This window comes from Protopterus annectens, chromosome 15.part0 (assembly GCF_019279795.1).
Source record: "Protopterus annectens isolate FY-2018-M chromosome 15.part0, PAN1.0, whole genome shotgun sequence".
In the NCBI taxonomy this organism is placed as follows: domain Eukaryota; kingdom Metazoa; phylum Chordata; order Ceratodontiformes; family Protopteridae; genus Protopterus; species Protopterus annectens.
Genome location: NC_056749.1, coordinates 115,057,440 through 115,070,438, shown reverse-complemented (window position 1 = coordinate 115,070,438; position 12,999 = coordinate 115,057,440). Strand labels below are relative to the sequence as shown.

The 12,999-nt window shown below is 38.0% G+C and overlaps 1 protein-coding gene across 2 annotated transcripts in view; it reads left to right on the top strand.

Moving 5' to 3' along the window:
* LOC122789991 (tumor necrosis factor ligand superfamily member 10-like) overlaps positions 1-11,614 on the top strand; it is a 220,621-nt gene extending 209,007 nt beyond the window's left edge. For both annotated transcript variants that reach the window (XM_044057504.1, XM_044057503.1), the window contains exon 5: positions 1,412-11,614. In XM_044057504.1, the coding sequence (XP_043913439.1) occupies positions 1,412-1,866 (455 nt within the window). In that variant the 3' untranslated portion in view covers positions 1,867-11,614. The remainder of the gene's footprint in view (positions 1-1,411) is intronic.
* Positions 11,615-12,999: the final 1,385 nt, after the last annotated feature.

Here is a 12,999-nt window from a genome sequence, read left to right as displayed (position 1 = left end):
ACATTAATAGTGGTGTGCACTATTGTCACTATTGTCACTACTACCAACATTAATAGTGGTGTGCACTTTTGTCACTATTGTCACTAGAATAACTGGAACATAAATGGACCTCTGTACCTCTCAAACAGTACATCTGCTAACCTGCGCAGTGTCCTGGTAATGAGGTCTGCAGTTTGTAAGAAACATGGATCAGCTAAAAGACCCTATTCTGATGACAAATCACAATAATTTATTGGTCATATAGTAAGTAGCACTACGTGGATGGGAACTCCACGATTCGACAGAATAATGGCTACAGGAACTTTTACTTATTTATTCCTAGAGTTCTCTGCAGTTCCTTTGGGAGCAGAGAACTTAACCAAGCTTCTATTCAAGGACTGTCCTGCTTTTTCACAGTTTCTCATTAATAGTGGTATGAGGAGGGGTAAAGGAATTTAACTGGTGAAATGCAGGCAGTGTTATTAAATCACGAAAATAGACTTCAAAGGTCCTCTTGCTGTTCTGGGGTGACAGTATTTGTGTTCAGACTTTGAGATGGGTGCAATGAATACATACATGTGTTGTGCCGGATTCCCTTCACAAGCTCAAAGTTTCAAAACTTTGAAATGCAAATAGTCGAAACCATAAGAGAGAAGTTTTGAAACTTCAAACATTTTGAATGAAGATCGCTGAACAGCACGGAACGGGAACTTTACCATTTTCCTCACTGTGGTGCAATCTCAGAGTTGGTATGTTTATTTAGCAGGGCGGTTGGGGGTGCAGGGGGACTTGCCCTCCTGAAAAACACATTAAAAAAACTTTTTTGTTTTTATTTTTTTATTAAAATTTCAAAGTTTCAAAACTTTGATCTTATGGTCTTGATCGTCTGCAGTTCAAAAGTAAAGTAAAGTAGATCCCTTGTACCTCACCATCCGGACAGCAGAGGATTTCAACTGTCTTAGATCTGTGGACCACAGTAGCACTTAATTTATGTACGACATTTCCATCATAAACAGTTTCATTGGTAGACTAGGCAGACCAGGAATGTACTTTATGTTAGGTCATAATACTTGCTTACAAGGAGCCAAGGTAAATTCAAGCTACGAGTTAGAAAACCTAAAGTAGCTCAAGGGCTATTATGGCTGCCCCTATCTACCCCCGCCCAAAAAGTCTCACTTATTTTGTTGTTAAGAAGAAATGTACATTACAATACAGTTGGATTTATTGAAAGAAATGGCGGGAGCATTTTACTTCTAAATGTGTTAAGTGCGTAACTTGTGAGAATGTTACAAATGTACACATTACAGCCTGTAAGGCACTTTATTATGCCCTTCTTTCTCTAGGTTGCTGATCACCTGTTGTAGAGCATGACTTACAGTTTATCCCACAGTGTATAAAGGGTTAATTTATGTTTACATTTCTGTTTCTGCAGGCAGCCATCATCACCCTTATTCACTGAGTGACCTGCATCAGTCATGCCGTCATCCCATTCGTTCCTGGGACAGAAGCAGCATGTGGTCACACTTACAAAACCTGACGTACCATGATGGCAGGCTGAAGATCCCAAAGGAAGGCAAATACTTCATCTACTCCCAGATCTACTTCAGGTATCCAGTCCAGCCTGGAGACAACTCGCATGCCAGCACTCACCAGCTAGTGCAGTGTGTCCACAAGAAGACATCCTACGTAAAGCCCATTCTCCTGTTGAAGGGTGTAGGAACCAGGTGCTGGGCACCTAATGCTGAGTATGGCCTGCATTCTGTGTACCAGGGAGGCCTCTTTGACCTAAAACCAGGAGATGAAATCTTTGTGACTGTCTCATCACCATCGTTGGTGTATGCTAATGAGGCCTCCAGCTATTTTGGAGTTTTCAAGCTTGAAATATGAGTAACAGAACAAATGCACTAACATAAGTTTTAAATGGCAATGGTGCCATTTAATCTGTGGATTTAGAATTAATAGGTGTGTTGGGGTTGACTTTTTACTGTTATGACTAACAATCAGAGGTATTAATATGAATGAAGCAACTTGCTACCTGTATGAACGTTTATCAAGGGGCCAATAGCTGTCTCTAAGCATTAAACAGAAAGTTGGAGGGAATTGAACCTGGTCTGCCAAATGTGCAGCTCCATCTTGAATAACAGCTGATAGGGTATGCCTTTTCTCATATTATGTGGGAATACAGGGCTGAAACACTTGTTTGCCTACTAGAATTATGTTAGTAAAGCTGAAAGTGCTGTGATGTAATAAGTTTTTCTTTTTTTTTAATTAACCTACCGATTGAAAGGGCTTCTGTACATAAGGAAGAGGGAAATATTTCAACTCTCTTGCCAAAGGTGAGCATGTAGTAAACATTCAGGTTTTAGCCTGAAATGGCTGAAACTGTTTTCTGTTTTTTTCTCCTTTGGCATTGTGCCATGGAATGCAGCAGCTAGGCAGTTCTTAAGAAATTAAAATTTGAAACGAGAGGAACTGGTGCATGTTAACAAAGAACAGCACTGCAGGTTACCTAGGCAACACAGGGCTTTCAGTTAATTTATAATCTGATTGACAAATGGCATGATGACCTATATTTTATTTCATCTGAGCTGGAAATGCATCCCCAATTTTGTTGTTGAAAGATGGCTGTATTAACTGTGAGGCTGTTCAAAGGAACCCTCACTCTAGCAGTGTTGCATTTAGAAAGGGCAAGGACGGTATGCTGGAGTAACTCCTACAATGCTGGATGGAACAGCTGTATGCCAGTGTCTGAAAGTGAAACGGGGGGGTGCTTTTAGTAAGGGGTAATTGCAAATCAAGCTGCCTTAACAACTCATACTGCAAGGTCTTTAGGATTTTTTTGGGGGAGGGGTTGAAAAAAATAATTATTTTAATTACTCGTAAGTCAAATAGTATGCAAATAAGTAATGAAAGAGGTTAGCTTGGGTTAGTGATAGATGGTACCTGTAATTGCCATTTACTCACAAAAAATGTAGCACTTTTTACTCCTGCACTTGGGAATGTGCATGTGAATTTTTATTGTAGCTTTTTTGTTAGTCATTTTCACCCTCAGTTATGTAAATGAATTTGTAACCACTGCCGTAGGAAGAGGTTTGAACAAATATTTTTATAGGTTTTATGATGACTGTAAATGTATACCTTCCCTGTAGGGGAAATTAATTTCTTTTTTCCTGTGTAGGAAATTGATGTAGCAGTTTTGTCTTTTTGTGCAGATCTTAATGCTTTTTAGACTTTTTATGCTGGATTGCACCAGCGATTGTAAAGCAAGGCTAAGAACTGGTGCTTCGTTATTCCTTCTCTTTTCTGAGATGCCTGCCTGCCTGCCTGTCTTGGCCGGTCTTTGCCAAATGGAGATGGATTTGACTTTGTACACGTTAACACTTCATAGTGAATTACACCAAGACTAAACACTACATAAATATGGCATAATGTAGTTACAGAACTGTGAGCATGAAAATCTCATCAGGCCAACTCAGAGATTAAGTAGACAGTAGTTTGTACACAGACTTCTCATTGCTACAAGGAACATTTTGATGGAGTCAATTTTATAGGTTCATTGTGATAGATGTTTTTTTCCCAAAAATTATCTGCCAGTAGTAGGCAATAACACTTCAGAAAATCAAGTAGCATCATGCTAAAACTGCCCAGATTTTATGTCACACATAAACTCTTATGTATCCAGCAAATTGCTTGAGATGCTGTGAAAAGCTGATCTTGGAACACATAAATAGTACCGAGTACCTGAAGCAATGTAACAGCCTTAAAGCAATAAACATCTGTGAAGCATGTTGTTGAGCAGGAAGTGGCAGCTGTTAAAATATAGGCTGCCTTGTTACAGAATATACCCGTGCTGTATGGATTGCATTTAGTTCAGTGTATTTAGGTTAGAAATGTGTAGCTAGATGTAGTAGTCCAGCTCAGTCTAAGGAAACATTTTTAATCAATGTGAAACTAGAAGAATGGCATTTAATAATTTAATTTTGTTTTGGACAGGTCACAGAATAACAATGCTGTTCAGTGGCATAGCACAGCATGCAATGGACTTCATTCTGATCCATTTTTAATTAAGCAGGGTGAAAAAAGATACTAACGCAACAAAAGTTTTTTAAAGTAAACATTGTAGACCAAACACAACAGTTAACTGACTATGAATGCCCCAGGAGTCTAAGCAGCTGCAAAATGAAGACACATATTCTGTTGGCATTCGGGTACTAGTTATTAAAAGTGTAATTTGAAATTGAGTGAGCATGCATTGGTCATCTAGTCTGCCCGTTTAATTTACCCATTTTCATCACCCTTTTAAAAAAATCCTGAAGCCTGTCTCATGCATTCCCAAATTCTAGTACTGATTTTGACCACACCTCTCAACTGTCCAGATTTTCACAGAATGTCCAGATTTTTTGCCTCATATTTTTGGTCTGTTCCTCATAAAATTTGTGGTTTTATGGCAAATCACTGGGATGTTCTAAGGACTGAAGTCACCAAATAATGATACAGATTTGAGTTTTAGACTCCAAATCCTTCAGAAAATGTATGTTAAAACAAACCTGTTTTAACAACACGGTACTTTTCTGTTAACCCCCTACCAGTCTGCGCTGCTGTTTTTGCAGTTTTTTTCAGTAACACTGGCTTCTTCTGATACATTTGCTACGGTTGTTGGGACACCGAACAAGAAGGATTTTGCATAAATTGAGAGACAACTCAAAAGAGACAAAAGGGATGCTCGCCGACAGCTAAAGTTACTTCTGCTAGGTGAGTGATCGACAAGTGTGCATAGTACTGCATATGACATCATATAACTGAGTATGTTGTTCACGTATGTGTATTACTGCAGGCACTACATGTCAAAGTCTTTTAACGACTGATAATGTTTCAAGAAAGTGAGCTAGGTAAAGGTCAGTCGTGTATTGATTGTCAGCCCCTGTGTAATGTCATGGATTAGCTGCAGTCCCGAAACATGGCGAGGACACCTGCATCTGTGTCGAAATGTCACCCCCCCCCTTCCTTCCTCTGTCTCCTGTTGTTTTCTCCAGTGAAAGAAAGCCCATGTTGCTCAGTCAAATCTTTTGGACACAATGCACTTTGTTTTAGTAGCTCTTTCAGCTGTAGTTGTGGAACTGTTATAGGAAATCAGTGTTAATATTTGCTGTTGGTCCTTTACCTGCATACAACAAGGTTTGTACAGGTTTTCCCCACCTGAATGAAGTGACATTGTGTAGAACGACTGCTTCACTGGTCTATGTTGTTATCTATTGTTGAGGAATGTTTCTATTTTCAGGCATATCTCTTTTCCTTTTAACACAAGAAATTGAAAATATCGGTCTTGGCAATGCTCACAGTCCCCAGTTTATTCAGCCATCACATGTAAATGAAAGGAGTTGTTCTGCACATTATAAAACCTGCGATCATGCAGCACCAGACAAGACATTTGTGTCTGCAGTACTGCCTGCCTGCCAAATCAAATAAAAAGAAAAACTTAACCTTACCTAATGAAAATGAATCTTTTCACATCACATTTGTCAGTCCTGCATAAATGATAAAGTAGCACTGAAACACAGCAGCGTGAAGACCTGGTAGGGGTTTAATGGAAAAGTACCAACAACTCTAGCAACTTTCTAAGTTTATAAGAGCAATATTTAAAATCTGTCCCTATTTTGGGGTCTTTGCCCCCCCATCCCATTTTGTCAATCCTTGTCCTGATTTATTGCACTAAGAGGTTGAGAGCTATCATTTCGACCCTGCTACCGTTTCAGGAAGTTTGTTTTTTTACCACCATTCACTTAAAATAGTACTTCCTTTTGTCTCTCCTGAGCATCCACTTGGAGTACATGTGTTTCAGTAAGGTACTTAAAGGTTTCAGTCATTGTTTTAATAACTTCTAAACTATGAAGATGAAAGGTGTATTCTTAGAGAGAATTAGTTGAAAAGCCAGAGATCAGAATGTCAGTGACTAACATTGTAAACTGGACAGAACAAACCTAAATTGCATAAGTATCACAAAGACAGTAAACAAAAGAGAAAATAACTGATTCTCTGAATAAGCCGTATTATGGTGTTAACATATATAATTACTAAGATTCAGGGTGGGAATTCAGGGATGTACCTACCTAAATACTATTCTAACACCATTATATGAGGAGTTCACAGTAGTAACTGTATTTCCGTATTTTCATTTGCTATCTTTTTAACAAGTTTTGTGCTGCTGAAGGTTTGATTTTTGTTCATTTGGAGTGAGAACACCGTTGTTTGACATTTCAGTCTGCAGTACTGCATAGTGAAAACATAATGCTCTCATTCACAAAATGAAACAAACTTTATTAAGTCTTGCCTGGACAACTACTTAGCTACACTACCTTTAGAAAATAACATACATTAGGGTCTTACTGTTCTGCTCTTTATGTAAGTAATGATTTATGAAGACCTATGCCATGCACAGGTTACTCTAAATGGGTTGTTAGTACGTTTGCAAATCATTTCAGTCAGTTAACAATTGTCACAGAGGAGTAAGACTATGAGCTGTTAATGGGCTACTTCCTATTGCACAGGGTTTGATTACCCCAGCCTTCATTTGCCTACTGTGTAACCTTGAGGAAGTCACTTAACCAGACAGTGCTTTGGGACAACTGGAAATTTGGCCTTGGCCCATTAATGGTCTCCTGGACTGCTTGCCTAGCAGCTATCAATGAATAAAATCACCTTACTGCAGCATGCCAGATACAGTGCTACCATTATTGTGAATTACATCACATGACAAAGACAGTGTGTCAGCAGCCCACTCCTAAAAGCTGTGTCTAGCAGTGGTACTAGGAAAACATTTTCAGGCTCTCCCATTATCATGTCTGAAACATGAAACTTATTTTTCTATTGCTTGTATTTCTACAGACTGAGGTTCTAAGTAACAGCAAACAGGGCTGCTCCTGGCATTAGTAAGCATTCAGGATCTGTCGCGCTCTCTTTTACTCCTGACAACTGTAACATGTAAACAATACCAGATGAATCAAAATTTTGTGATCTGTCTAGACTCTGTAATAATGCCATTAACCTGTTCATTTTGTCCAGTGTAGTGGAGCCAATCAGTTCCCCAATGCTGTCTGCTACATAGAATATTGTCTTCTAGGTGAATTTGTGTCTTATTTTCTGCTTGTTCTTAAATTGGACCTATCACCTTTTCCAGTTTTATTATTTCTCTTTTTTATGTGTGCGTGTTTTGTGTACGTTTACAATGTATACTGGACAAGTACAACACTGGTTCTGTTATGTAATGTCTTATGTTATATTTATTTTGACATGTCTCGATTTTGTCAGTTACAGCAATAACATACCCTGCTTAATTTGCCAAACTGTGGATCAATCCTGTGAATGTCTTATCCTTGTAGTGGACTGTTGCCCTTTATGTGGGCCAGTATCAGAACTCCACATGATACCCCAGACACAGCATGAGTGCTGGTCCATTTTGGGAAGGCTGCCTGTTTCTGATGAAGGTTCCACTGCTGTGTATCCAAACAAGTTTTGGTACTGCATTGCTTATAAACAAACAAATGATGATGTTGTGGGTGAGGTCATTTAGAATTAACTATACAAATTGATGGACTTGTAATTTTAACTGGAACATTCCAAATGCACAGCTAGCCACAGCTGTCCGCTGCAGGTGCAACATTACCAAGGGCATGTTTTTCTGCTCGTGGCTGTTGGGAACCATCCTCACAGGCAAGCCATGGCTGCTGAGTAAACCCAACATTACCCAGGGGTGAAGTGAGAGTATAAAATAATCATGCACAAAATGTTACGACTTTTAACTATGCATTTAGTAAATGGAGATGCATACAGAATGGGATATAACAGTGTATTATTAAACCACAATAATTTTTACAACATTTTTGAACAAATGCATGCAGACAGATGTATGGAAATGACATTGGAAAGTTTACTGCAGCACAGTGCTTAGAAACTAGGACTTTACCCTTTGGTTTTTGTGACAGTATAGCATTACAGGTGAAGGTTATCATGCCTTTGCAGGCTATTCTACACAGTTTAAACTAGGGAATTATTGAACATATTTCCATTAGAAGCAGGAACTTTAACCTTTGCATTTTATCTTCATTTGAAGCACTGTTGTATTATTCTTTAATGTCAGTCATCATGGTTACAGTGATTTCACTACCTTGGCATTTCCAGCATCGGTTTTGTGTTTTATTATAGCACTGTAGAAGGAAAAAATAATCACTTTAAACTTACAGATGGTTATAGTGTAATGTGGAAAATTGCTGTGAAAACAGATTAAATTGTACCTTTTTTCATTACCAAGAAAATAACTTTCTTCTGGGATACATAATTATTCAGGTTCCACCTCAGTAAACAGTTTAATTTGGTTTACACATAAGTTATTAAAAATATCATTAACAACTGCAGGTTGTTTCTTCTAAGGCAGATTCAGAGTCACATTTTGGTAAAATGAATTGAACAAATGTAGTTTTCTCAATGGAACACCATTTTATAAAATATGTAGCGTTTTTTCAGCTGGCACAGTTACAACGTGTGTGTGTGTGTGTGTGTGTGTGTGTGTGTGTGTGTGTGTGTGTGTGTGTGTGTGTGTGTGTGTGTTGGGGGTTGGGGGTTGGGGTTAACCTCTGCACTACCCTGACTTGTACCTTTTGTAATCAAATCCAAGACTGCTACATTTAAAGAGAAAGGACAGTTGCCCTGATATAGCAGTTTTGTAATGAGGATACTGCCAGACATTACACACAAATGAAAATTATGTTTTCTTACAGGATACACAAAAATACATTTTCCCACCCTTGAGGTATACTGTTCACTGAATGTGTTTTTTATAAAATCTCCTTTGTTGAAGTGAAACTCGGTGAATCTTAACTTTAGATAAATATACAACTGCTACTTGTAAAATATAAATCCAACAAAAGATAAGTTAAATATAGAGTGTGTGCATTGTTTGTAAAGGTGTACACTTTGCTGCGTCATAAAGTAAATTTTTTCAACAAACACGTACCCCAGACTGTCATCCTGGTAGGTATTCAGAAGACAATTCTGAAGCTGCAGTTCAGTTTTCAAAAGAACTAATGACTGCTGTGTGTCTAATGAGGACAACAAATGCACTGTGCTCAGTGCCTGCATAATCAGAACTTCACTTTAAGAACTCAGTTGAGTTCCACCCCTGCCTATGATGTCAAATGTGATTTTTCTGACATCACAAGGTTTATTAACAAAATTATTACACTCGTACATTAGAATCCCCCCTGAAAAAGGACATGATGGCATGAGATTTTATACTAACATTCCCAGGTGCTAACAAGTGGATGTAACTTTTCTTGCTTCAGTCTTAGAGTCACATTCTACCCCATCCCCTCCGCAACACTTACACATGTATTTTAGATTTTGTTAAAATTATGCAGCATTCTTATTTATAAAAAAAAATAGATAATTAGCTTTGAAGTATAATAATATGGCATTTTTGTAAGAAAAAAATCTGAAGTAAATTTTATCAGTATACACAGATAAAAATGTAACCATCCAGGTTCAGTATTTGGACAGTTACCCAGTGAAAAGTTTTTTTCAGGTATAAGTAGTCTGTAGTACGAGTAATTTGGACATATGAGATGATAACCTGTTTTCGCAAAATTGGAGAGTTCTGAGCTGTCTGTCAACCACTGTGACTAAATGTTGCTAGCCTGGAACCTGGACAAGAGAAAATTCACAATCTCTTGTTTAGGTTGCAAAATGTTTTTGGTGGTACAGACATGGCACTGATTACACAGAGATGGAGACCATATGGATATATGACAGACAATGTCAGCTGTAAAAATGTTTGCATTCATGTCGGTTGGCTAGTCTTCTAATAATGTCATCAGGTGTCATCTAGTATGTTTCCATGTATATACTGTATGTAAAATGTGCACATCTGTGTTCTTCATACTTTTTATATAAATCATTCTGTTTTTAAGTCTGTTAATGGGAAGAACAGCCAAGGTTACGACTGCCTTGACATGTGTGGTTGGTGTCAGCACTCCTTCTGTTGACAGTCATCAGGCCCCAACAGTGAGGTACACAGTAGGAATCATGGGGAATGGGCGTAACGCAGATTCCTACAACAGTTTTTGTGATACTTCATTTAATTAGTGAATATTTTCATTCTCCAACAGCAGTCAAGGTGTAGCAGCAAATAAACAGAGAGGCAGAGTGTGTGTGTGTGTGTGACCTGCTGCATCTTTTTCTTTTGTTTAGATTACATGCCTGGTAGCCAATACCCAACAGTTGTCACTGTATTATTAAATAAATCACTATTCACTGATTAAGTAAGATCACTGGACACTTATTCCCTTTTCTAAGGCATCTGGGTGTAATGCATGTGTAAGTGACTTGCTCAGAGTCACACAGTAGGCAAATAGAGCCCACAAGGCTCAAACGCAGGACTGCTGTATAGTTTAGGTCTGTCAGTTCATTGTCTTAAACTTCTATAACGTTGCTTCTCCTTAGCTACAACAGTTCAGTTGTTTCCACGATCATCATCTGTGGTGTCACAGTGACAACCTGGTCATGGAGTTAAGTGCATTACTGTTACTTAGTTTCAAGTGATTTTGCTTTAAAATTGGGCTGGCTTTCCTAATCCCGTAGTTACATATCTGTTTCTGTGCACATCGTGGCAACATTGCCTTCCAAAGTAACACGATACAAGGAAGGCTGTAGTTTGTGGTTTGGACATTATATTTTTATCTTGGTCTGGTTTGTGTGGAATGCATGTTTTTATAGCAGTATGTCTTGACTTGACGGAAGATTCAGAGTGGCACAATAAAGAACAGTAAGTTTGTCGCACACTAAAAGTTGTTCACACGGCTTAGACAAAACAGAAGTGTGTCAGCATTTTGCTAATAAAGGGCTATATGATAAGTAAAATGAAGAATACAATTCAGAACAAGGGCCCAACCAAAAACAAAGTACTTGCCGGCAGAGTGACATCCTTATTCTGATAACAAAAAGATGAACAAACGTCAATCTGAGAAGAAAAAGACTACGTCTGAGACGTAAATACAGTATTTTTGTACATATTGTGCTTTAGGTGGTTGTGTTAAACTGCATAATCTTGTGGCTTTGTAAACTAGAAGGTTTATTAATTATGGTTTGTAAGCAATCTCAGAAATTTGTTTTAATAATGTAGCATACATTCTAAAAGAGATGTGTTAATGTTACTGTAACGCAGTGAAAATTCTATCGGGCTTTGTTATGAACCCTACTAATGTGCATCTAGTGTTTATGTAATTACAATGTAACATAGTTCTTAAAGTACTTAATTATAGTTTAACATCTGGAATCTCTAAAGCACTTTTTCTATGAAAGTATGGTCTTGAGTTTTGACTTTTGGGAATCAGCAATGTTCTTTGTAGTAACTAGTGGCCTAGAAGGCCCCACTCCAGTGACCTGGAAGTGGATTCAATACTTCTGGTTGGTGGCACTGCAGTTTGTTTGCCAGAGGCTGCTAAAGAAAAACAAGAGAGATGACTGTGTGCCATTTTTTGCATTTAGCGTCTACATTATGATTTATTCAGGTCTATAGCAGATTATCAAACTCTTAAAAGTTCGAACGCCATATGGTCAACACCATATGTTAAAACTCTTAAAAGTTCAAAAATTAAAAAAAAAAAAAAAAAAACAGAAAAAAAACCTACCTGGAAGGTTAAGCAGGGGTCAAGCCTCCTTGCACTCTCACCCCCACTCTTTAAATATACCAATTCCGAGATCGCACCACAGTGCAGACAATGGAAAATGTCTATTTCTGCACTGTACAGAAATCTCCATTGAAACAGTCGAACTTTTAAAAGTTCGATCATATAGTGTCGACCATATGACGTTCAAACTTTTAAAAGTTCAGCATCGTAATACAGACCCATTTATTCTACCTGGTTTAATGTACATGTCTCATGACATTTAACAAAGGAAAAAAGTCCAGCACATACACATTTGTGAACTAATAAACCCAATGGCGTCATAGGATTCATTGTACTTTCAAGGTAATTTAATTATACAACCATCAATGCCTTGCCAGTACACACCTTTAGGCTAAACCTCCTTTCTCAAGGCCAATTAGTCCAGGGGCAAATATGAGGGCACTGGCTCAGTCATATAGTTCTGTTTGAAGGATTATAAGGCATGACACTCCTTAACCTACTGGAAGCAGCCTATTCCAGAAATGGTGAAGGTGTTGCTTAATGCATCTATCCATTGTCATATTCTGTTTATATGCTGGTGAATATTTAAATTCCTGGTTCTTGTGTTTGCTGAAATATTAGACTGGCAATCAAGGATACAACAGGATCTGTAATGGCACAGTAGGCAAATCACAGATTGACCCTCAAAAGTGGCTAAAATACTAAATAAAGGAATAGAGGTTCTAGCCTCTCTTGGTAGGTTAAGGTCTTTAAGCCTGAAATCGTCTTAGTTAAAAACCTCTGGGGCTTGTAGCTCTCAACTTCTCAGCACAAGACATCTGGACAAAGACCCAAAAACAAGGACAGATTTTAGATATTGCTCCTATAAACTTAGAAAGCTCTTAAAGTAACAGGTTTTGAATTATGTATTTTCTGAAAGAAATAAAGTCTGAAACTCAAATGTATGTCATTAATTAGTATTATATACTTATTTCAATCTTCAGTGATTTGCCAGAAAAACACTAATTTTATGTAGAACAGACCAAAAATATGAGGCAAACATTTGGGACATTCTGCAAAAATCTGGACAGTTGAGAGGTATACTGGGACTTATTTAGTTGTGCTATGTGTTGAGTGAGGTACTTCCTGAAGGGAGCATTGTTTTCTATAACTGGTCTACTTAGTGCTGAATGTAAAGGACCAATGACATTTTAGGTACGTCCTTGGCTGTTAGTTGTGCTATGTAGAAGGGTTTTCTGAATACAGTTGCCACATGATTAAAGGAGAGAGAGTTGTCAACCCAGGTTTATTTGACGACGAGAGGTGCCAAAATAGAAAATCATTGCAACATGGGGAGATAAAT